Source organism: Rhamphochromis longiceps, linkage group LG17 (genome assembly GCF_057381845.1).
Source record: "Rhamphochromis longiceps isolate RC_006_pf linkage group LG17, R_longiceps_female_GT1.1, whole genome shotgun sequence".
Classification (NCBI taxonomy): Eukaryota; Metazoa; Chordata; class Actinopteri; order Cichliformes; family Cichlidae; genus Rhamphochromis; species Rhamphochromis longiceps.
The window spans coordinates 20,709,956-20,736,976 of NC_140573.1; the positions used below are offsets into that span (position 1 = coordinate 20,709,956).

General features: G+C 40.0%; 1 protein-coding gene across 1 annotated transcript in view; it reads right to left on the reverse strand.

Moving 5' to 3' along the window:
- Positions 1 to 27,021, reverse strand: part of LOC146649644 (thyrotropin-releasing hormone-degrading ectoenzyme-like) — a 281,955-nt gene that overhangs the window by 41,898 nt on the left and 213,036 nt on the right. Inside the window, exons 7-11 of the mRNA XM_085386023.1 lie at positions 19,216 to 19,353; positions 18,477 to 18,542; positions 12,939 to 13,004; positions 12,246 to 12,424; positions 1,363 to 1,451 (exon numbers count right to left, since the gene is read on the reverse strand). Of these exons, the coding sequence (XP_085242149.1) occupies positions 1,363 to 1,451; positions 12,246 to 12,424; positions 12,939 to 13,004; positions 18,477 to 18,542; positions 19,216 to 19,353 (538 nt within the window). The remainder of the gene's footprint in view (positions 1 to 1,362; positions 1,452 to 12,245; positions 12,425 to 12,938; positions 13,005 to 18,476; positions 18,543 to 19,215; positions 19,354 to 27,021) is intronic.

Here is a 27,021-nt window from a genome sequence, read left to right on the forward strand (position 1 = left end):
TGCAGGATGTGTATAACAGCCTGAGGAAAACAGGGAAAATAGCAGCTGACTCCAGTCTGGCCCACTTCTTCAACTTATTCCCTCTGATAGGAAACAAACTACCTCTGAGTCGTGAACTTTAAGACTCCTTTCTTCTCATTGCAAATAGGTGAAGATATGCCAGAATCCAAACTCTTCTTCTGAAGTCAGCTCTTTCCAAAGATGAGAACCTGATGTTTTTTTAGGCAAAGACAGATATAGGAAGTATATTCCTCAAAAATAGGCCTGAATTACGTCCATTTTAAAGAGACTGAAGGGGAACAAGCCAGAAAACAGAGTTATCATCTCTGACAACACTCATAAAGTGAGAATAGCATTATTTCAGAGAGGCCCAAAAGTCATGCTCAGCTTTAATCATTAGATAATCTAACCGTCAGCACATATCAGCTGATGGCTCTGTGAAACCTTCGACTAGTCCAATCAGAAACTCTCATACACTGTGATAACCTGTCCGAAGCTGCCGCTTTGCAGCTCACCTCAAGCCGAGCTCCTCTTTTCATGCTTCACGTTGTTTCTGGCTTAATAAACGTCATATCTGCTGTCACCGATGCCTGCTCTGATCTGTGTGTGTGGAGGTGGTGGGGTCTTACAGCTGGTTTCACTGGCACAGAGCTTCAGGCAGAATTACCTTTAAAAAATCTGAATTTTATTCCATAAAGCAGCCAGCAAGACAAAAGAGGAACAAGCTTTATTCTGAAAGGTTTATTTTTCATGTAACACACTTTTCTCCAAAAGCTAATAAAGACAAAGCACTACCTCAACACAGAAAATTTTTGTTGTCTGTAAGAAGTAATTTAATCGTCCTAATATCAAAGAAAATGCAGCTGTACTTTGTAGAGCGCGCTATTCTTTAAAAAAACAAGCTCGTGTGACCTTTATTTCTCTAAAAGCTGAACAACAGTGAGTTTTACACATTGTTAAATAATGAGGGAGTTTTATTTAGAAGAAAAAAACTTTATTTTATGAGAAAAGAAAACATGAAGAATTAGCCATATTTATATGTGGGGGGTTCTGTGTTTACTGCCAGCACTGAAAGACCTCTAACCTTGAAAATGAGATCCCTCAAAACAATCTACTGTATCTGTTCGCTTCGATTTGTTGAGCCCATTAACTACAGATTACATGTCTGGAGATAATGAGATAATTAATTTGTGATCAGGAAATAGATTAGTCTGTTGGCATAACAAAACAATGCCAAGACAGCGGCTCATCATTTCAAGGTAACATTTCAAGATAATTAAGTCATGATTGCAGAGCACACTTTCATGAATGATCTGAGACGTGAGAGCAGCACAGAGAATCATTACACCCACACTACTGTACCTGTCTTGTTGTTGATCCAGATGAGAGACTCTGAACAAACGGCGGATGTGTTTCCCACGGCGACTGTGAGAGGGACCTGCCACTGTAAACTACAGAGAGAGAGTGATGTCAGTAATGGTCAGTGGAATTGGATTGGGTTTTATTGCCTCAGTTATCAGATAGAGAGGCATTACAGAGAGAAGAGAGAGCGATGGTCAGCGATGATCTCTTAGCATCATTCAGCTGGAAATGGAGCGAGTGACCCTCACTGTGTTACAGAGGGACAGGAAGTGAGAGTGTAATAGCTGCAGCAGTCAGCAAGCATCAGTCAAGTGGAAGTAACTGAAGGTTATTGTCTCTTTCTGAGAAACGGAGGTTAAATGCGCTGTCCAGTGAAAACTCTGGTTGGTTAGTCGGGTGATTTTTACATTTTCACTGTCATCTGAACAATACAGAAATGCCCCTTCACTGCTTGAGTGGATTCTGCAACCTATCGAGCTTTTAAAAAACAATTATATTACCACAAAATGGCAGTTCTGCTGGGATTGAACTGGGCTGTTTTTCTTCCTGAACGGTTGACATTTAGGAGTTAAACGGTTTCTGAGAAGCAGCAAGGCAGATGAAATGTGGGAGTAATACACAGCAACACAATTCAGATTCTCTGAAAAAGAAAATCTACCAACAAAACCATCCATCCATAAATCCATCCAGCCATCCATCCATAAATCCATCCATCCATCCATCCATAAATCCATCCATCCATCCATTTAGTTTTTCCTCATGACAACAGGCTAAGCCCTAAACCTTTTTCCTGTTTTTCCCTAGGTATTCAGATGCGTTTCCTGACCACACATCCCAAATCTCTCCAGCAAGTTATGCTCTACGGGGAGCCTGGAAAACGGGAGGTTTCCTGTTCAGATCCCTGGACCATCTCAGGTGGGTTCTTTCATCACAAAGAAGCAGCAGCTCAAATATTACTTTGGGTGTTTTTTAATCTGTTCAATACATTGTTTTAACCTCAATCCATACTGGAATCTATACTGGTTTCACAAAATGACCACAGTTTATCATTTTCCTGTTCACATTGTTTTCATGGGTAGAAACCCTGGTTACAGCTGAGACCTCAGAATGCTTGGATAGTCAGTAAAAATGTTTTATACTGTCTTTGGTTGCGTATACCAAGTTGGACACACCCCTGTCTTTCTTATCAGAACTGGCTTAATCGTATAGGGTGTTGGAAACATTCCTCTGGGATTTTGGTCCTAACTGCTGGAGATTTGTGGGCTAGACGAGAAAATCCCATTACACAACATCCAAAATGTGTTCTATTGGATTGAGATCTGGTGAGGAGTGAACTCACTGTTATGTAAAATAAAAAAACATTTTGGGATGGTTGAGCTTTGTGGCATGCTTTGTTGGATCCTGCTGGAAACAGCCATTATAAGATGCGTACAATGGGGTTATAAATGGATGATAGGTTTCAGCAATGATACTCAGGTAGCCTATGGTGTTTAAACGATACTTAGTTGGTGCTATGGAATCCAAAGTTTTCTCAGAGAAAGCACAACTAAGAAATAGTAGTAGTAGATAGAAGTAGATAAAAACATTGTATGATAAAATTTCAGTGATCTAAATGGTATGACAGAATCCTGAGGATACACAGCAATTCAATTTCTTTAAACGATTCATTTTGAAGTCTTTTCTACCAAGGTCAGTGCAGATGGAAGAGAGGGTAATGGTTTGTGGATCCTCTACTGTGGTTGTATGTGAGGTACTTTGGAAGCTTTAACAAAGAGCTTTACAGATGAACTAAGTGATATAAAAATGTTATAACTGAAGCCACACCAGCTCGGATGTCCCCCAGATTAACAAGGTCCACATCAGGTGTTGAGGAAGGCTACCGGGACAAGAAGGCATAAGTGGACAAGGGTGAGAACAGTGAATAGGAGAAATAGATTCCCCCTATTCACCATTTCTTGCTGTCATAATGCTGTTATGCAAGTAATCCCAATGGAAAGGTGAAACAACTAGTAGATCACAGTTCCAACTGCTTGCAACTGCTATCACAACTAGAGATTGATTGGATTCAACACAAATGCAACGGCAAGCTAGGATCATGGCTAAGCTGGAAACCTTGTTCCTCAGTGGCCGATTACTATGTATTACGTAACTCTTTTCACATCTTCTGTTAGATCTTCAGAGGCTACTTGAAGGTCTACTAGTGAATGCAGCATTGTTGACAGTCCCGACTGTGACCATTGCTGAAACCAACCATCTGATCTATAGGCAAGGCAAGGCAAATTTATTTGTATAGCACAATTCAACAACAAGGTGATTCAAAGTGCTTTACAGAGACATTAGAAACAAAAACAAATAAAAAGCATGATTTAAAATTGATTCTATACTGAATTGATTCTATATTGATTCTATATATATAAAAATCTATACCATGAGATGCTTGGCTGCGAGATGAACGGCCACAAGGAGCAGTACCCCTCAATGGGGATAGGGACTTCTCCATGGAGCCCATTTATCAGAGCTGCAGAAAGATGTGATAAAGAAAGGAATGCCTAAGAAGTACAACTAGCTGCCCATACCTGGGACACTGGAAACTGCCAAGCAAAGACTCACAGATTTATACTAGGGAGATTAAAGCCAGGAGCATAAACCAGCTGTTCTCCACTGGACAATCCAAGGTGTACTCTCAGTGGCAGAGGAACTGGACGTCATGATCATCTGGCAACACAATTGAACCAAGTGCTAAAGGATGAAGCGGACTAGGATTGGCTAACTGAAGGCTGGACAGTCCTGATCCCCAAGGATTCCTAGAAGGGGCCAGTCCCATCCAACTGCCAGCCAATAACCTGTCTCAGCACTACATGGAAGTTCCTGTCAGGCATCATAGTGGCTAAGATGAATAGACACATATGTCAGTACATGAGTGGGGCCCAGAAAGGAATTGGCACAAATAACCAGAGGGGTAAAACACCAACTCCTGGTAAATACAGCAGTTGCTAGAGACTGATCAACATGTGCACCACCTGGACTGGTTTCAAGAACGCCAACAACTAAATGCCTCACACATGGATCCATGTGCCAAAGGGTCAGGGCTGTTTCAGCAGCAAAAGGGGACCAACATAATATAAGGTAAGTGGCAATGTTAATGTTATGCCGGATCGATGTATGTGCATGGCCAAAAAGTATAAAGCAAACAAAAAGAATTGCAGAACTATTTATGATGTCACGAGTGCATTATTGTTCGTCTGAGGTGAAGGTTTTTGGCCAAAAACCAAACCCATGCGGATAGTGCTCTGTGAGGAAAGAATTTAGCTGAGTCTTAGCGCTCATTAGGAACAAATAGCTTCTTGATGCTTCCCTATTAGATGTTAAAGTCTAATTTTAATCCTAACAGTTACCATATGTAAGTACTAATAAGAGTCCTAAAAGTGAGTGTTTCTCTTCAGCACTGTTAAGAACCCTGATGTTATAATTAGACTCATTTTTATCAAATTGATTCATATTTTAATTAGACTGGATTTTCATTAGAAATGGCAAACAATCAGCTTTACATAAATACTTTACATCCAGTCAATTCCCCTTTTTAAGCAGTGGGTGTGTGAATACTGTAAAGTAGGGGTCATTGTAACACAATCAGCCTGAAAAAGAACCATTTACTATTCCTATAATAGCCATTTGTCGCTGCAGGCTATAGTGGATCAATACCACTGCCTAGCAAGCAAATACTTTATCTGATATTTATATCAATGTGATTGACAGGAGTGGAGCTAAACCACGCACACATACACACCCACAGAGACGCACACTGGAAGACACACAATCCACAGCCTGGACAGCAGAATGTGTTTATTAATATTGATGCAAGTGTGTGTGTGTCCTCAGAGTTTATGGTTTATTCATCAAAGGCAGAAACCAAGTGAAACACACACATTCATGCTGGAGGTAGAGAGAAACGCAGCATGACTGCAGTGATCTATTCAGAGTGGGAAACTTTAGAAACTCTTCAGACAGCCTTCACCTCTCTGCTCATCTTCCTCCATTAAAGAACATGTTGACCCCATTTAGACTTGTCGTTCCAAGTGTCTCCAAGTCAGATAAAATCCAAACCTTTATGATCAAAAATATACCTACCTGCTCCTCTAAAGCCAGGATCAGAAGCCACAATATCAGCTCGACAGACGTGGGCTGTCAGGAATAAAAATGAGAGACATGCGGCGTCTCGTGGCATAAAACAACCCAAAGCTTCTAGGTCACTTCACAACTTCCAGACACAGAGGGCAATTTGTGTGTGCCACAAAATTAACACAAAACAGCACTTAACACAGACCACACCATAAAATTACCATAAAACTCTGTGACAAGCACCAAATTATTCATGACTACATGACTACTCTGTGTTGGAACACAAGATGCCCTGAGGACAATTTACAAATGGGCACTTATTGTTTCCCTTAGCACCCAGAGCTAGCAGAGCCAGAAACTCTGAGGGGAACCATTAAGAACAAAGTGATCATTCATAATAAGATGATTATTTATAAGTAGAACTTGACTATCACCAATGTTTGATGCTGTGTCAACACAGGAAAGAGTTTATGAAGGAGTATCAAACAGGGCACTTGAGTTTTACCGAGGAAACAACCAGGAGGCATCCTAGTCAGATACCCAAACCCTACCTTCACTGTTTCTGTCTGATGGTGGAGACCAGTATTCCTACCCTGAACCTTCTTCCAAATAACTGAGCAGTTCACCATTTCTCTAAAGGAGGTTCTAAGCAACCTTCTGAGGAAGCTCATTTCGATTGCTTGTATCCTCAATCTATTTTATTCACTACCCACAGCTTGTGGCAGGACTCTAGACTATTCATTTTGTGTTAATATCCAATATACTGTTGACCAAAACACAAAAAGTTTGTGGACGATTGTGGGACCAGTTCACATATCTTATAAATCATGTGACAAACTACTCGAGACTCTAGACTCACTCTACTGTGAGACTACTCTCTGTAGGGTTTTCTTTTTTTGTTCTGGCAACACTTCCAGTCGTGTAAATAACCACCATATATACACACTTATAAGGGATAAACCAGACTCGACACCTTAAAAGATGTGTCATGTGGTAGTTATGTAGCTGACTGAAAGCAAAGTCATATCTATGCTGTCAGATGTGCAAGAAACAAACAATCTCTGTATAGACAGCTGTTAAAGGGCCTTCAACATGCACCTGGAGAAACAACATAAATGTTCCTCTGTTCATTTTACTTTAGATATCTGCAAGTGTAATTACTGGGTAGACACTGCAGTTAAGCTCAGCAGATGATGAAATTTATCTGACTTTTGACAAGATACCAAATAGGTTGATGGAAAAATAGAGATGTCTTGGATCAGAGTTTAATTTTATTTTCATATTAAATCTGGGGTAGGGAACATTTTTTATCAATGGAAAAAGAAAAAAAGACGGATAAAAGAAAATAAAAAAAGTATATTGCAGGAGTGTTTTTCAAATGGCCACTTGATGTGAAAAAGCCCAAATTTACAGTGGAAATAAACATACTTATAGCCTGGTAAAAACAAAAAAGCAAACAACCAAAAAAGAAGTTTTTTGTCTCTAAAGCTACAGCTCACCCTAACAGAAACTGTATAGAGCTCAGGAATATTTTAAGGATTAAAGACAGTTAACTGTTGCTAGCCATCACATCTGCTAATTAAACAAGACCTCAGAACTGTAGTTGCAGCATTGTAGCATATTGACTATGTTTAATGGATTTATCTGAAGAATAATCATTCTAGCTCTTTAAAGAAGTCTAGTCTGGTGAGTGAGTTTGCAATCCTTTTTAAGCTATCTAGCTATGCTTGATAAGTTTGCTAGCAGTAGTGAATAACTTGATAAACTTTTTGTGACACCTCTTCCTTAAAAAAAGTCCACATTTCAATGGACATTATATCAAAGTCAAGTTTTTAAAATGTGAATTCACAAACCAATAGGTGTTGTGTTTACCTTTTCAAGGCTCTTTTAAAGATGCACTTTGAGGAGATTTTGGGACAAATACAGTTTTGAGACCAGATCAAACAAGTCACAAAGTAGTCCGCAAGGTTAGTTATGTGTGGTGATGCAATGAGCTGTGACGAAGACTTTCCCCTGTGAGTGTGGGGTCTGATAACAATGTGTGGACAAAAAGTCAGTGCAGACCTCTCCAAAACCGATATGAAGCACAGTGATGTCCCACGGATGTCTGGTGCAGCAAAGGGTCTAGGGTCTCTTTTTTCTAAATTTCTGGCTGCTGTAGCTTTTTATATTTCAACTTTGCTTCCTCTGTCTGACTAACAAGAAGAAGGAAGGTCGAGCTAGAGGTGACAGAGTTGAAGATGCTAAGATTTTTATTGTGAGTGACCAGAATGGATAGGATTAGAAATAAGTACATCAGGGTGACAACTCAGGTTGAGCCGTTTGGAGACAGGCAAGGCTGAGATAGTTTGGACATGTCCAGAGGAAGGATAGTGCACATATTGGACATAATGTTGAATATAGAGCTGCCAGGCAGGAGGAAAAGACTCATGGATGTAGTGAAGCAGGATTTGCAGAGGATTGGTTTGTCAGAGGATACTGGAATACTGTGAGATGGAGGTGATCTGCTGTGGTGACCTCTAAAGCGAGCAGCCAAAAGAAGAAGAGGAGCTTTTTCTGGTAAATTTGTTTAGTCATACTTATCTGGCTCATCAGGGTAAAGCAGTATATAAATACTTCCTTCAACTGTGGTTTTGTGGACTCATGAATAATTCATCACTGTCCTGTTTAGCATTAAAGCTCATTAAATCAAGCACACAGACACTGCTTCTCCAATCACATCACTGTTTACCCGTCAGCTGACGAGACACCACAGAAACGAGCTGTTAAATCCTGACTGAGATACTGTTTGATTTATTTTCAGTAACATTGCCTCGACCTTAACGTTAGCTCATGCTGTCCTCATCGTCTCTCTCCCTCTGCCTGTCACTTCAGTTCTTTTAAAGGCATTTATCTCCCTGGTTGTTTGATGGTGGAAAAATAAAAAGACCCAAATTTAAAATGTCTCCAAGCACAACACCAGAGGAAGAGAAGAATGTGTTTGACAAAAATAAACCGTGATCTTCAAAATGTCACCTTAATACCTGAAGTTAACAAAATGCCAAAAAAAGTCTGAAAATGTAGATTTTTTTTTTTTTTGTTATGTAAATGAAAAGCTTCCTCTCCAACTTAAATTTATTGGATACAAAGATAACTGCCTGTCACGCTAATGTGACAGCTGGTTGGATTTCAGTTTATGAGTGGCTGCAGGTAAGTTAGCATGCTAGTTAGTTTTCATCCATCCATTCGTTTCCACCTATCATTGTCAGGGTCGCGGGGGGGCTGGAGCCTACCCTGGACAGGCCCACTTCTGTCGCAGGGCTAACAAAGAGACAGACAACCATTCACACCAATGGGCAATTTAGAGTTACCAATTGCCCTAACCCAACTAACCGCTTGTCATTGGACACAAACACAGGGAGAACATGCAAACTCCACACAGGCTGAACTCAGGACCTTCTTGCTGTGAGGTAACAGTGCTAACCTGTACTTCGGTGGACACCAGCCTTTCCAGGTTGTCACGAGAGACTTTAAAAATACATTTTAAAACTCATTATGTGATCTGAAGTCTATGCAAAACCATCCTCACTTTCTTTCAAGCACATACTGATGCTTAGTCACGACCTTAGTCATCATGTGGGAATACAGTGGGTACCCTTTTAGTGTTTTTTTTTCCAGAGTTACTACTCCTACTACTCCAACACAATTCAATAAAAAGCCCTCCATGTCTAAAATAGATTCCATGAGACCAGACCAGGCCTAAAGTGCTCTGCTGGTGTCATCAACAGCAAAGTAGTGAAATGCATAACTACAGTAACCAAGGGAACAGTGGAAAAACTTGTCTATGTTGGTGTGATTGTTGCTCATCTGCTGGGATGAGCAACAATCATGCCATATTCTTCAGTAACTTCAGTCAATTTTGTTCTTTATTCTGATGCTCAGTTTGAGCAGGTCATCTTGACCTGCAAACATACAATTTTTAAAACTGGAGTAAGGTTATAATCAGAGTTAATTGTTAAATTAAAGTACCTTTTTATAAAAGGTATATGAGGTTCTCAGTGGCAGAAAATAATCTGCGATAAGATGTTATTTTTTTAGCAGAGCCAAAGGAAAATGAGAAGGTGCAATCTGCACAGAAATGAACACTTGTGAGATATATAATGATCTCTGATTTTACAAACTTTTCCCTTCCTATTTTTTTCTGTTTTCATATCAAAGCTGAATGATACAGGGCTGGTTGTCCATAGAAGATGACTGAAGCTCAAATTTTGTATCTCTATATGTAATCATGGGAAAAGAGGGATTTGCATTTGGTCTAAACACACCATGAGGGTGAAGCGATGATGATGAGCTTTTTCCGACAGCTGACTTGTTTAAGTAATAAAAGAAAACAGCAAAATAGCAAAAGTGCCAGATATTGTTCCTTCATACAGTGTCCCATTAAAAGAACTGGAGACTGAAAGTGTTGACAACAATTGTCTGAATTGTACAACAAGAATTTAAAGCTTTAAAGAAGAACTATTGAATCCCAGGAAAACCAGCCAGTTTAACTGCTTCAAAAACCTTCAGCAAAATGATCATTCGCTGGATGAACCCACATCAGTATTTTCTCTCCAGAAAAGTTGTGAGTTCCCAAGTTATTGAAGGACTGGACAACCTGCACACAATTTAGTGCATGTCCAAGAGTTCTCTTCTCATGAAAATAATACTGATAATAAATAATTAAATAAAGCAGTCTGGGCTTGAGTCAACAGCGTGTACACTGCGGGACACTGCTGTGCTTCTAAACACAGCTCCGCTGGATCAAACAGCAGCATCAGCCCCGGCTGCACTCAGCCGTGATGCCGAATCAACTAAAAGCACAGCAGCAGTTTCTTTTTAGTGTTGGTGAATGCCCTGGGACCGCTGAGTGTGTCTGAACGCAGCCCCGCGAGACTCAACAAGAGCAAAAGAAAGATTTCAACTCCACCTACAACAAACAGCTTCAGTTCATCAGCTGATGAGACCTCGAGAGCGATTCTCAGCTCAAGTGAAACACAAAAGACTCCACATGAAAGACAAGAAAAAGAACATAACGTAAGAAAAGCTGAGGAAACTTTTGTTGAGAAACTGAGCAGGTCAGAGTCATTGTAAATGTCAACTACTGTACAAAAACATGACAGACTGAAGAGAGAGAGAAAGACCTGGAAATAAATGATGGGAGAAAACAAGAACAGGTAAAAGTAAAGAAATAAAAAAAGGAAGGAAGCTGATGAAGTATTGATGGAAAAGAAAGTGGGTCGATAAAACAGAAGAGAGTAAACTCCAAAGGTTGTAAAAGATGTGAATAAAACATGATTGGAATCAAATATAAATGAAGTATAAAAGATGTAAAGGTGGTAAAGAATGAGAGAGGAAACAGGAAAAGTGCCTTTTCAGGAAAAAAGATCCAGCAAGATCACTGAAAGACAAACTTAGTGCCTAATGTAGCGTGAAATGAGGGGTTTCAGGAGAATTGTTTCAGCGGTGAATGACTGAATGAAGAACAGATGGAGAGACATGTCAGGAATAGGACTAGCAGTCTAAAGGCCAACTAGTGTCCAGAGACTCCAGCTCCATAATGCCTATTCTTAGAGCTACAAATTAGGTCCATCCAAAGAACGGCATTTGTAGAAGGGCCATATGGACAAACCAGAGTGACTAACTAACTAACATTTTTCAAACTTGTTTAACCAAACTTTTTATGCATAAGTTGGATACACTTACAAAAAAGGACTACAAATATTTCAAAGATTCTGCAGTCATGCACTGCTGGTAGCTACAGTGACAGCACACATCGCTTTTAAGTCTCCTGTTGATTGCTCAACTAGAGCTGATTGAGCCTGGTAACAGAGTGGTGGCTTGTACAGTAAAAACTTGTCAATCATAAGGTAGCCACGTCTGAAAGCATACAGTGAAAAAGAGTTTCACTGAGTGTGGTCCTATGAAAAATCAACTTAGTCTTTGATTCACAAGCTTGTAGAACTTTCTTTAGTAGCATTTACTTGAAGTACAGTGGAACCCCGACTTACGAATACCCCATTTAACGAAAAATTCAAGTTACGAAGGCACTTAACGGCAATATTTCTGCCCGTGTTACAGCAAAATGCCCACGTAATGAAATCCACTGGCTCTGATTGGCTGGGCCCAGAATGCCCACAATGCCCACAATGCCTTCTGAATCATGTGACAACCCCCTTGGCTTTCGTACTTGCGCTTCGCTGTTCCACTTGGACGTATTGTTGTTGCAGTTAGCAATTAGCCTATAGCCTATCGTTCACTCAAAAGGCGCGATGGGTGCTTTGACTTACGAAAATTTTCGACTTACGAAAGACCCTCGGGAAGAAATTAATTTCGTAAGTCGGGGTTCCACTGTACGTGATTTTTGTATGACTTTCTCAGCATCTCACATCAGTCTGAAGGAATATTTGAGGTGTTTGTGCTGACATGCTCTGTTTGGTTTTCTACAAATATGCTGCTGTGCATTATGTACAGACATCTCCAACCCTAACCCACTAATGCTACCAAGGCACGTAGTTTTTAATGGGCATCAAATGAATATTAGACTACAGGCTAACAGAACAGAATGTTTGTCGTGCTAGTTTGTTAGCTTGGCTACACTCGATTATAATTGCCATCTTGTTACTGTAGAGCTTCCATCACTCTTGGGTGCATCAAAGTAAGTTTAATAAAATGACATATAGTTTATTACAATCTCTGAGAAATAACAGACTATTAAACGATCTGACAGCTTTCAGTTCCCTCACCTGTTGTTTTTTCTGACTTCCTCTCCATACAGGAAGTGCTCCTGGCTGACTGTGATGTAATATGTAGGGAGCTGCTCTGATTGGTTCTTGCTGATGGTGACAACAGGGTAGCCCATTTGTAGAGTCCACCTGTCCATCATCTCCCCGATGTCAATATCTCGGCCCTCTGAGTGCATGGCCTTTAAAGCAGAATCAAACACACACGTAGCGTAAATGATCAATGACTAATAATGACCAATTTACACACATCCAATCAGTGATTAAAATAATCTGTGTGGGAGAAAATTGACCTTGACATAATTAGATATAAGACTGGCAGCTAATTAAAGAGCAGTGTCAGTCTAATTGACAGTGCTAACAGAAGTGACGCTCAATTAATCAAATCATTGCCCCTCCTGTGTCGGACAAACAAGAAAACAAGCTCCACCTCATGTTACCACAGCAACAGGCTCTTCACTAAGTCAGGTGATAATGAGCATCTTCATTAGAAGTGCTTTATTAAAGAATGAACAGCTTCAATCAGTCTGGCAGCTCTGTCCCAACAGAGCCAGTTGAGGAATAGTTACAGGTTTTAATACCTGCTACTGAGCAAGGCACTAACATTAAAGTTAAATGCTCTGCCTTGAAGCCTTTGGGGCAGGGAAGTACACAAGGTTTAAATACCAGATAGACATAAAGTCAGGTGAGGGTTACCTGAGACAGTTTCCTCCACAGGTCGTCTCTGGCAGCATTGCTGTACATGTGACTCAGCAGATAATCCTGAAAACAATGAGACAAAGCTATGTTAAAGCAACACTGGTATGATGTGATGTATCTGTTGTATCATCTTGATGCATGCACATTCATCCAGGTTAGGAAATCCCAGAAAGCTGATTCTGTTCATCTGTAAGAAGACTGAAGAAGTCAGTTGGATGAGTGACGAAACATTTCTCCCACTAAAAACGCAACATTGACATGAACAGAATGAACTTTCTGGGATACATATGTCATATTTCTGGTATAATTATTGGCTGATTTTTTCCCTTCGACACTGTGACCATGCGGTTCACAACAGAGAATTTGGAAGCCTTGATACAACAACTATCTTTTCCCCATCCTCATATTTCATCTGGAAATAGGATGATCACAGTTAGCACTTGTTGGGTCCTCTCTACCAATGAATCAGAAAAATAAAGTGAGTCCTTTATTACCATGTCCCTGAGCACAGTTTTGATTATTTGGTTCTCGGCAGGCACCACAAGATTGCAAGGATTCATTCACAATGTCTAGTACCCTTCACTGTGACATGTATTTGAACCCTGGCCACAGTAAGTGCCATGTATGTACAATGACTTATTAATGTTGCCACTGGAACAAGATATTTCCATTTAGAAATTTAATATGACCATACTTTCTGGATGCAGGGCTGTGCAGGTGAAGTTACTTCACATTTTCTGTTACTGCCATCTCTGCTCTGAAAACAAGGATTGGAGGTGGTTCAGGCTCCAGTATTTTCCCCACATAGATGTTACCTTTGTTAGCTGGCTTGGTATTACAAAAGAAAAAAGAAAAAAAAAACAAAAGAAAAAACAAAGAAAAAACAAAAGAAAAAAGTAAGAAAAAACAGTTGGCATATTTTATTTCGTGACTCATTTTGACCTTTTAATTTTTCCCCATCAGGTTAAGAGAAAGATGCCTTCCACAATCAATTAAACAGCAGACCCCTTCTTTGATAGTTCGGTGGCTGCTTCTCTGCGGCTCCTGACATCATTTGGGTTACTCTTTTGTCCACCAGTCAGCTGTCCTCCTCCCCTGTGCTAGACATGAGCTGGTATAGGCAGTCTTTGTAGAGCTCTGGAGATAAGAGTGATAAAAGGATCACTCTATCTTCACTAAAGGCTCTCCAAGACAATGCAGTTGGAGTGAGATCATGGGGTGAGAGTCTCCCTGAAGAGGCAGTTGATTATTGTGCCTCTTCAAGCTTTGTTATATTTTCAAATTAGGACATTTTTATCTGTAATTATTATTTATTAAATATTATAACTCAAACAGAATCCAGTTCTGTGGGAAACACTGAGGATCCGTGGTGTTTCAAGTCTGTCCAATAACAGGAGGCTCCAGGGGCAGAATGAGGATACACCGGGGTGAATTGTGTTTTTAACTAGCCTCTGGAAGGGCTGGAGGGCACGACAGCGATTGGTGCTCCAGTAGGAAGTGGATGGATGGAAGCCAAAACCATTTATAAGAAGATGCCAATGGCAGTACAATGACTACAATCTAAGGAAGCATAATTTTTTAAAGTAGGTTCTATAACACCAGGCTGTTATGTACACCAGGCTCTAATTTACCATTTTTATTAAGCAGAAGTAAAAATGTCAACTTCTGATGCACTTTATTGGATGTCACACTGACCTGGTGATGGGAGTATGGGGACATATTACATCTCAAAACGCTCCCAAGTCTCTCTTACCCACAGTGCACAAGGTTGTTCATTTTGGCCATGCAGTTGTGAAGCTGTAACTGGCTGAATTCAGGGGTATTCTCTCAGGTGGAAATTTAATGATACCTATGTCTGAATGAATTTCTGAAAAGCCTTTTGAGAGGAACATTTACATGTATTTGAAACTGTACATTTGAAAGTCAGTGACATGATGAGCCAGTAGTGCTTGAGTTAGAGAAGAGCCCGTGTCAAGTCCAAAGAGTTTTGGGCTCAATCTCAAACTCCCTGGTTTACATTTTCGAAGCTAATGAACAAGATGAAGACTCCTCAGGGCCATTTTCTCATTCAAAAGAGGCTTAATGGTGTGGTGGCTTTGTTTTCAGCCTGCAGTTCTTTAGTGACATTCGGGTCCGACTTGATCCCAGTCTGTTTTCCAGAGCAAGAAACTCACTCCCACTACAGTGGATTTAGAGTAAATGCTCAGGGAGGGTGGTAGTTGCTTTGGTTCATAGTAAAACAAGGAAAAGGCAGGGAAGCACTACTAGATAACAAAACAGCTATGGAGGCTGAGCGCTAATCTCCTTCTCAGCGATTCCTGTGTCCTTTGTGTGTTTAAGCGTGGATTCCTCCAAGTCAGTCATTTGCTGTGGTGCGTTTTGAGCTCGATAAGGCAAGGGGAAGCTTTTTATTGGAACAAGATGACATATATGATAACGACACTAAGTGCGTTTGGGAGTTTGGCTCTGCCACCTTCACTATATCTGACATGAAGGCAGGTAAAAAGAGCCCCCACACACACTCCGAGAGCATGACTCCATTAGTTTTAACAGTGTGATGCACCTTGAACCAAATGTTTTTCAGTGATAATAAGCACTGTGTAACAAATACTGTGGGTATGAGTAGTCAAAGGTCATTAGAGGAAATCAGTAGGTGTAGGAGTTTAAGTAAGGCATTTCGATTGTTGCAGGCAGGGTTAGAGCCTAATGAGGCCTTGCTTTCCCTCATCGGAAGATGACTTGCATAAACTTTCAATTTCACCTTCAGTCGAGCTCCTCTGGGCTTCAGAAAGGCTCTAAAACCCAATGATCACTGCAGGCCATTATTTACATCTTCTCCAGTAAGTATTGATAACTGTTAATGAGGTTTCAAGTTTTGTGCCACACTGAAGTCACATCGGGGCAACCATAATCATCACAATCTTTCCACATCAAGTCCAGATGCAGTCTGGGAAACTCTTGATTTTTCTGAAAGCTCTACATATCAGGCTTTGAGATCAGGGATACAGAAAAGGTGAACCAATATTGATGTTTTTGTCCACCAAAGGCCGCTCTTTAATGTAATTAAAGCCAAGCTGATGAGACACTACAGACATGGGCTGTGCACAGTATTTGATCTTCACACAGCTGATTGAGCTGGAGTACACTTAGCCCGAGCTGAAGTCCATAAATCCATATCTCTGTACTCCAGATGTCACTATGTTCCACAACATTTACAAACCTTACAGCACTCTGAAGAATGCTCACAAACGTCCTAAAAATCCTAAATGCTCCCAAAGCATTTCATCCATCACACTAAACACTGCCTAAAAAGACAAATTATAGGAAATAGAGACATATGGCCAGTTGTGGAGATTCATCTCATCTCAAATGATTTCAGAGTATCTAGTTTAAAAATTCCCCAATGTGTTCTAGTTTAACATATTCTCAACCTATTATTTCTCTTTAAAACAGGCACAGAACATTGGTTTTAGTATATGTATCAGTCATAGCCCGTAGATCACAGTTCTTTGGCCTCCTGTTTTGACAGAGCTTTAGTGTCATTTTGTGCCTCTTTGATTTCCTTTTGTGTCTCTTTGGTGTTTTTTGTCTCCATCTGATTTTCTTCTCATTATGGGATAGATTTGCTTCCATTTTTACATGCCTCTTCACCAAGAAAATATTAAGTATACAGAGCTTGTAATGCTAGGGAGGCCTGATGCCCCTGGGCCTTTGGTACAGTAATCCTTCCATGTATATACAATATTAAAATCTACATGAAACCTAGACAGAAATTTCAGCCTTTTCCGTGACTTTCAGAAGGCTGATTTTCTCACTGTTCTTTCTCAAATGCATCAACTTTAATATGTGTGCAACGTCACAAAGGTTCCTTTCATGAAGCATTAAAAGTTACAGTATTATCCTTGGTAAGAAAAGCATAGACGATCATGAATTATTTTGGTTACGGCTCCCGTCATGCCACAAATCACCAGAATGAGACTCCATCACATGGCATTGCAGTTGTTTGGCATGGTTTGTTATACGCTGTATTTTTCACTAAACACCTGATTAGGTGTTGAAACGCTCTGACAAAGAGGTTACGATCGAGAAAGTCTTTGTTGTTGTCATTAATATGAACCAAACTACTGAAGCAAACATTCTCCCGAAACTTTTTTACTCTGCTGGCGACTGAAACGAATGCTCTTATTATATAGTATGTTGTTATGCTCAGCACAATGCATGTGTGAAGACCTCCATAACACACATACATACACACACACACACAATGTATTTGCCCTGCTGTGCTGCTGGATCAGCAGTATTTTATATAGACTCTGGCTCTCAGTATGTTCCAGGTCACTGACAGTTTCTGTAGGAAAACCAGGACAGTGTCTGTGTGTGTGTGTGTGTGTGTGTGTGTGTGTGTGTGTGTGTGTGTGTGTGTGTGTGTGTGTGTGTGTGTGTGTGTGTGCGTGCGTGCGCAAGGATTCGTACATATTTCTGCAACTCCATTCCAAGTAAAAATTATATTTAACCTCCATCCATGTTACATCAGACGTTGTCATTTTTACTGTAACTGCAAACAGTCTCCTTCCAATTTGGAGGATACAAAGCGTTTCCCTGTGCAATAAACTACCTGACCCTGTTGGTGCGATTGGAGCTTTAGCTGCTCTCGTGTTTCTGTGACACCATCACAGTTTGAACCCTCAAAGAGACACACAGCAGCTACATTTAGCTGAACAACAAACAATGCAACACATAGAGTTAGTTAACATAGCTATTGCTTCATGACTGTGTGTGACAACTACAGTGTAAAAGTCTATTAAAATTGTGAGTTCTACAAAAAATAACTCCTATGTCCCCAAATAACTTCTTCCTCCCCAGTGTTCTAGACAGTTTTTTAAACCTGTCCCCAAATTAACTTTGAGAGAACTAAAAACAATCCAGGGAATGCAGGGTACTTTTTATAATAAGGATTTACTCATTATTGCCTGCATCTGATTGCAACCACGTGACAGACTGATGACTTATCCAAGGTATACCATGATAGACCATAACAGTAGGAATGCATAATAAGTATTTCTAAAGTCCTACTTCCTGTTCTGCACTATCAGTAAATCTATGCTTTGAGTATTACAATTTCAGCGCCTTTTAAACGTGTATTAAATATCTGCATTTTGTTGCTCTGATTGCATCTAGCTTAAATTCAGGTCACTTAAAACTGATCGCAATATCGACAGGGAAACGTGGCAAATCTTCTTCTCAGAATGCCCCGCAAGCCAAAGGTACTTATTCCCTGTTCATCTATATGCACAGCATGACAGTTAGGATTTAGCTAAACTATGGCTGAACACACACACACACACACACACACACACACACACACACACACACACACACACACACACACACACACACACACACACACACTGTTTCTATGAATCCTTCCATGTTGTGTTGGTGATAAATCAATTCAAAGCCCAGTAACCCAGCTGTTCCCTCTGATTTAAAAACCTCTGTATACACAGCTGGACTTGCAAAGCAAAGGGAACTTACATTGAGTCCTTTCTGGAACAGCGGCTGCCCCATCACGTTAGCAAGCATCCGGATCAGTGCCGCCCCCTACGGAGAGCAAAGAAAAACACACTTTCAGACACTGTTAAAAACATCATCATCATCCATCATCATCATTGAAGTTGCTGTGATCACTGGAGGAAAAGTAGATAAGAGTCACCTTTGGTGAACTTTGAAATTAGAGACTGGCTCAGATCCACATGTTAAACTGTTCAGACAGCGCTGATCTTCAAAGGAATAGGGGTGGAAAGCTGCCCTACCAGCCGCTCTCTTCTGTTTTAAAGTATATAACCCCAATTTGTCAAAGTATGTAGACAATGTGTGAATAGCAGTTTTGAATTTTCAGTTTAGTGTTTGTGGTTGTCTAGAAGCAAATGTATGGTTTGAAAAAAGCCAACTTTATTGATCATGTTTAAAAGACAAAACTAAACCAACGGCAGCTGAAGATCTCCCTTTATAAGTTAATCCAAGTCTGCTTGGAAAACAAGAACATATTGAAGTTTCATTGTTAAAATATTATTATTTATATTAATAATACTAATACTAATAATAATAATTATTATTATCATCATCATCATCATCATCATCATCATCATCATTAATAATAATAATAATAAAAAAGAACACATTGAAGAGGTATTCAAACATTCACTGGCGATCATGATCACACAGGTACATTTATAGTGCAACAGTCTTACTTCTGTTGAAAGTGGTTTCTTACTTTTTTGTAGGCAATCCAGTCAAAGACGCGGTCAATGTCTGTCGCTTGTTCCACTTCCTGGGAGATTGGATGGGAGGAACTCAGGCCATCCAGCAGCATCACCTCATGAAGGACATCAGTCAAGAAGCGCTGCTTCTCCTGAAAACACAAAAATTGGACTTTTTCAGGTATTATATTTCACTTTGATCATGAGAATGATGATTGTGATAATGCAGTATTTAAGGCTGATTCAGTGGATGGCACCACTGAAAAACCTCTTAAACTTTGACAGCAGAGTGACAGAAAACGAAGAAATGATATTACTAGTAGAGGACTATATTAGTGGTCTGATAGTCAACAAAGACCCAAATCAAACTGCAGGATCCTCTCATTGAAAATGATCAAAACATCTTAACTAGCCTTGAGCAACCATATTCCAGCCTTCACCAGCCAACACGATATAATAGGACTGCATGCACATAGAACACTTTAATGTATTATTAATGTAGCACAGTGTTGTGTGCATATTAAGCCTTATGTCATAAAAATACACGCAAAAGGTCAAAGAAAAGAAAAAGCGGCTATGATAACTAGAAAATTGACTTGGCTGTTATTCGTTTTATTTCAAAGCTGAACCAAGATCCAGAAATCCAGTGAATCTCACTAAAACATGTTTCCTAGTAAAAGGACTGGATGCTTTGCCCTCGCACAGTATGGGAGTCTCTTTGTCTTTTTCGACTTTTATGGTGTCGTTCCAGCTCAGCTTTTGACAGATTCTAGTTAAACATTTATATGTAGAACAAATGTTCAGCTGTAGTTAGACGGTGCTTTCTGGAATCTTTGTTGTTCCTTTCCTGATCTTGTTTCTCTGCTTCTTTCCTCAGGACCTTCACCATATCCAGCTTTTGCAGTTTCTCGCCCATCTTCTCTGCTTACGTCCTCGTGATTATTTTCTAATTGTGTCCACTGTGTATCTTTCGATGTTTTCTGTTCTCTCTTTTGATCTCTCCTCAATCCCATGTCTCATCTTCTCTCCTTTCTTTGCTGTCTTCATTCCCTCCCATTACTCCTCTTCTTGTTTCCTCTCCTCATTGGCTTTTCTGGTTTCGAGGTTTTAATAGACATCTGCAAGCATGTGGAGATTTAATGAGCTCTGTCTAAATTACCCATGGGATCTGGCTAAATCCAGAGAAGTGTGGCACTGTCTAATTCATGGATTACAGTGTTTACTATGGAGATTTGGTTTTAATGAACCTCTTCCTTGTTAAGCAATAGAATTGTTGGCTTATTAAGTTTCAGATGTTAATGAATAGACTAAACGTAACTTTTTTTCCTTTTAAATTAACAGTATCTGGAGGGATCTGGCTAATTCTTGGTCCATGAGGTTAGGTGTAATTCACGGATTAAAGCAGTGGGCATTAAGTAGATGTAGTTTTAATGATCCTGCATCTTGTTAAACAAAAGTTTTAATGAACAAAAGAATCAACATATACGTGGATTTTGCAGCATCTGCTGGGATCAGACTATTTCTCGGTGAGTGACCGTTGATGTTGATTTGTCACATTTTCATCTTGTTAAGCAGTCTTAAGTTTCAATATTTCGACACAGAAACTGAACAGTCAGGGGAGTCTAACTTCGGGATCCAGATTAATTTTATAAATTTGTTTTTCATCTGCAGCAATGAACTGTCTGATATCTGGCGAGAAAAAGTGATGGCAGTTTGAATCTCAGTGGGTATGAGTGCCTTCAGACAAACAGCTGTTTTTTTTTTTTTTTTAATGATTGTTGATGGGTAGCCAGAAGAGTTGCAGATCTGACTAATTTTAATTTTTTTCCTGCTTTGTTTAAAACAGGATTCCTCCTCGAAGTATTTAGCAAACTCCTGGTAAAAGACAGACTATTGCTCTCATCTAAGAGTCAGCAAAAAGGCACACACAGAGGTAAACAGACAGTTCAGGGACTCCACCATGAATTATACAATTAGTCAATTAGTTAAATGGCACATTTAGATGAAACTAACTGTGGCTATGAGAAAGGGGGAAAATAAGACTAAATGAGACATCAGCTCTAATTAACAGACACTTTAAATCACCTGGAGAGAGTGAAATAGGGGGTCCATCTGGTCCATATGTTCATTATGAACCAGATGGACCCACATGTGGAGGGACGGCTAATAGGCCAACAGTCAGGGTAAACACAAACATGAACGCACAGACGGAGGGATAGGACGGCGTTCAGGAGCAGCTGCTGAACTTTTGAAACGTCTGCTCGTCTCGTCACTCCTTCTTCCTTCACTTCCAGGCTGTCACTCCTCCTCACCACCTGTTTTTCTTCCTCCCTCCTCGCTCTAGCCTCCTCTTCATTTTGGTGTCATTTTAGCATGTCACGTTTGGGTAGTAGACAGCACTCTGTGTGGCACTTTCATTCTGATTTCATCACCCCAAGGCCACAAAACCATTTTGGTTTTGATTGACTGTGAGGTCTGCTCAAAAAACATTATAATGAAGAACCTTGGATGTTAGTTTTTTACTGATACTGATGATGCACACAAGATCGGCCATCTATGTTCAAGTATATTCTTTGGTTTTAATACAATATGTTTATATGTCATGTGCTTCAAACAAAGCCTGGTACATCTGCCTCATGTGGTAACCAATGAAGCCAATCAATCAATCAATCAATCAATCAATCAATCAATCAATCAATCAATCAATCAATCAATCAATCAATCAATCAATCAGTCAATCAATCAAGGCTTTATTTGCCATGTGCAGGTTGCCCTGCAGTGAAATAGGACCCCTCTTCAACACACCTTCATCTGGCAGTTAAAAAGATGAGGATGAGAAAATGATTACTAATGACATGGATGTGTGAGAGAGTGTGTGTACAATTCCACCATCTGCCGACAGGTTCCCTCAATCAAAGACAGACATCAAACAACACACAGTGGAAAAAATCATTAGGGGAGTGAGGCTACAGAAGACACGTCCCTGAGGGCTTCCAGCGGTTAATGGACAATTAATGTACATATCATGCAGATGTCATGAACTTATAAACTGTGCTTGATAACATTCAAAACAATAATTTACCTCGTCTGAGTACCATTTCACTAGAAACATGCTGGATGTTGTTTGGAATATTTCATGTTTCTCATATTCAGTAAAATAGCCCAAAGGAAAATTCTCTGAATGCCACATCCAATCTAATTATGGCCACAGGACATAAAGAAGCACATACATGAGAAAAATGTCAGCCAACATGATAATTCAGTCACACAAGATTTGTGCCAAGAAGCTGCCAACCACATTCATTTCCATCAAAACAGTGACAACAAAAGCAGAACTGAGATATTAAACATGTTTGGAGTGAGAGATATTGAGATCATAGTGACTTTTTCTTCTGGGGACTGTGTAGGCGGAAGGTGGAATTTAAACAAACAATTATTCAGTTCGAAGTTTCCCTTTTCAGAAAGTCTAATGCTGTCTCACATCAGATTCATTCATGGCTGAGAACCAGCACTGCTTCAGTTATAAGACTGCTCATCTGTCCATCCTGCCTCGAGCATAGAGTGCTGAAGCTTTGTGTATTACTTTGGTGAGATGTTATGCAAGAGATGTGTGCAAGTCAGTAGAGTCCTAAACTCCATCCATCCAGATAATTCAATTCAAATCGTGGTGGTGCTGGAGCATATCCCAGTTACCATAGCGCGAGAGGTAGGGTACAACCTGGGCACCGGTCTGTTGCAGGTCTAACACAGAGAGACAAACCACTATTCACACTAACATTCACACCTACAGTCAATTTAGAATCACTGGTTAACCCAACTCTACTATCTGCATGTCTTTGGACATCCTCATAAACATCATATTGAGAAATAACTACAAATATGCTTAATGTGGCAAACAACCTGCCCCGAGCTTTAATCATTTAGTACCTTGTTGATTTCCCAGCTGGTTCAGTGCTGTAAGCAAACATGTGCTATTAAAGTGAATGCAAACACAGTCTTTTCTCCTCCTTTAAATATGTCCATGAAAGATGAGCGAAGAGGCTGAATATTGATATTTCTCTGTTCTCTTCAACATGAAGTCAACGTTCACCTCTGACCTGCTCTCTGTATGCAGAGCAGATAAACAGATGTTCTGCTGTCAGCGATAAAAAAAGGCAAAGAAATGTGTTTATGCTATGAGTACCAGTGCTGTAAGAGATCATTTTAACTGCTTAACCTCTCATCATCTACCATGTCACCAGTGACCCATCACCTGTTTTTAATCTCCTGAGGCCCAACCTCATGCAGATATTTGGGATAAAAATAAATATCACATAAAAACAGAAAGTATAAAAATATATGTCATCATACGACACAATAAAGTGACTATTGTTTACCTCCCGTCTAAAGTGCAGAAAAGCCTAAATGTAGTGTCCCCTTGTAAAGACAAAGTCTCAGAAGGATCACATAAAATCTTTTCCTGGGTGTTACACATTTCGGTGCTTTTTTTCCCTGAGATGTAATACACTTTAGATTCTAGCCAATCATTTTACGTTTCCGAGGATAGTAGGCGGGTCCAGGTACGTACGTTCTTTTAGAGCAGAGCTACAGATTAAAAATGCCCAAGGCGAAGCGGTCAAAAGTCTGGCTGTACTTCACAGCAAAATATGCAAACTCAGCAGCCTGCAACAAGTGCTTTAAGCTGATACTGTCAAAGGAGGTAACACCTCAAATCCGATGAAACACCTGGCGATGCATAGCGTTTTTTTTAAAAGCCGAGAAATGCACCGTATTTGATAGCTTGCTGCAAGAGCTCACACCGAGCACATCTACTGCGGGTGTGGTGCCTGTTATCGGACCCGGAGTTAGCAACATCCCCCAAAAACCCGAAGACGAGAGTCCTGGCCCCTAGCCCTGCCAGTGTAGCAGAAATGATGACGGATGATGATGGCAGCAGCAGCCGTTCTTCTCTGCGTGAGTAGCTTAATGTTGTTTGTGTGTAATTTACGTTGAGTAGGCTAACCACGTTATTACATTAATGCATGTAAGGTGAACTAGCAAACATCATCATAGCTACATGCGGCTGTCTTCTTGTTTGATGGCAGATACTCCCTTCACCCTGGCCAAAAAGGCTAAAATGACCAAAGAAAAAGTGGGAAACAGCTAAACATGAGAGGTTTTTGGACAAAGTTTGTGTTTTTTCCATTGTTTAAGCACTGCTTCCAGCCAAGAGTGATACGATAAATCCCCTATAGCTGCGGAAAAGCTAACATTGTTATCTTTTTACAAAGAAACAGCTGAACATGAGAGGTTTTTGGACCAATTTTGTGTTCTCCATTCTTTAAGCACCGGTTTAAGCACCGGTTTAAGCACCGTTTAAGCACCGGCACCGTTTCAAAAGTACCGGTTCGGCACCAGTATCGGATAAAACCTAAATGATACCCATCCCTACCCATAAAGGAGAATGGACTTTGTGTAGAAGTTAGAAATGAACATTATTATTTTTTTCAAAGCAGCTTTCCCTTTTTGTTTAATAGAGTTGAAAAAGGCACATTTCATTTGAGTTCTCGCAAATGTCTTGACTTGAGGAGAAGACAATGTCTTATGTTTATCAGCAAATTAGGACTTTTCATTAAAAAAGTAGAACAAGTAAAATATTTAGAAAGCGCCATTACATTTTTCAGATAAGAACTGTTCTAGTTCACGCTGGGATAAAATTATGATTAATTTTTCCTGCTGTGCCTTCATTACTGCTGTGTTTAGCTGAGATTAACGGGCTGTATTGGTATTTTGGCGCCAGAGTTATTAGAAAATGTCTGATTTCGTTCATTTGGCTTTTCATTAAAGTACTGGAGAAACAGGCCATCGTTACACTTGTATAAACCAAGTTTAATTCTGCTTTAAAAATAATTAGTTGGCAGATCCCTGGGGAGGGCACATTAACTTTTAAGCACTTGTGATTAGGAGAGAAGCTTTGATCACGCTGGACTGGAATCAAACACACCAGGGTTACAAGCTGGCACACAAAGCTCCGCCAAAGGTTCTTTTTTTGCTTCATTTACAACACTTTTTCTGTCTTTCTCAAACATTTCAACTTCCTATTGTATTTCTCCGTACCAATGTGTCCCGGATCCTCGAGTTGTTCCCGCACCATAAGCCATTCAGATATTTCTCTGTCTCCTGCCGGTTGGACTGATACGGTTCTGAGATCTGAGCAGGGACCGGCGGGATAACTTCCCATTAAGGCATTTTGCATCTGAGATTTTTTTTGTCCTGTTTACTTTATTATTATTATTATTATTATTATTATTATTATAAACTCTGTAGTCACCATCAGTGTCACCCACTGTTTCATAAAATCCACATTTTGAAGGTTTCCGTTTAGCTTCGTTGACCATGTTTAGGTGAGTGGACTGCTTTTAATTATTTATTTTTTATTATTTCCAAATGAGTTACACAATGAAAGCACCCACTGACTGACACCACAGTCAGCTCTATCTAGCTTTGTTTAACAAAACAGCTGAACACTGTTCAGTGTGCCGGGTGTGCTATTGTCTTTCTATCATCGTTATTAACCTGATCTGATTTTTGCCACATTGCCCCTCATACTGTAGCTGTATATTTCTGTTTTCCTGTGTTGTAATTTTAATTACCTGTTTTGTCGTATCCTTGCGGCTTATCAGTATTAAGGCAGTTTTTAAATCCACTTCCTGTCTCCTAACTTCTTCATTTGGGTCCACTCCCTGGCTGCCACACAGCCAATCCTTGACACCCAGGTGTCACGATTTTTGACCACTTAGTGTTCATTTTCCTATGCAAGCCCAGGCCAGATTGAATATATAACCTCTCCTTCATATTGTGGTCATAGTGCCAGTTGATTGGGTACGTGACTGATTGACTAACACAGAAACAGTCTATTCCTGCCCTCATTATATTTATATTTGTTTGCCTTCTCTGTGTTTTTGCTCCTGGCCCTGCAGCACTGTGACTCACAGCTGATGGAAATGGCCTTTTTTAAATAAAAACCTGTATTAGAAATAAATTATTTTATCAGCACCAGTTCACTTTATCATTGTTGTGCTTGTTATTGGAGAAACACTTTGTTTCTATTAAAGCGTCCAGCCGTGCAGAACGGCAGTAACAGGGATTTAAAAATGCCATGTCGCTCAGAAACAGACTGTGTGTGCGTGCAGAAGATAAGGTGTTTTAGTGTAGCACATTCTCTGTTGGAAGAAAATCACAACATACTTGGGCAGAAACAAAGCAGGAAGCGTGCATGTGCTGTAATTTAAAGTTCTGCGGCGTTCAACGCTTCTTGGAGAACTTTCTTGAGTTTGTCCTTCGGGGAGGAAGGTGGGGGTGGTGGTGAGGAGGGGTACCCTGCGAGGCTTTGAGCAAATTTGAGGAAGGTTTCATTTCTAATTTTATATTGTTTTGAGTTGAATCATCCTCTGAGTCAATTTGTTTGCGAACCTGAGCAGAATAAAAGAAAAAAGGATTTTACCTCCTGAGGAGACTCACAGCTGAATATCTGGCAAATTTCAAGGAAACAGTTTTAGAGAAAGAAGGAAGGACGTATCGATTGATGTGAGTGGAGGGAGGTGGAAGAGTTCAGGAGAAGACCTCCCAGTCAGGACTTCCTCCTCCTCAACAGCCGCTTTTAACTCTGTGCTTATACCCATGCTGTATATCCAATTGTATTCCAAGTTATGTAAAGATTTTACCGAGAGAAGAGAAACAAGGTAGGCTGTTAAAAATAGAACAGCTAACAGCTGATCTGCTGATACAATTATTTGCTTCAAAGATTCTCCTGAAGTCAAACTGGGAGCTCAGTGGGAAGC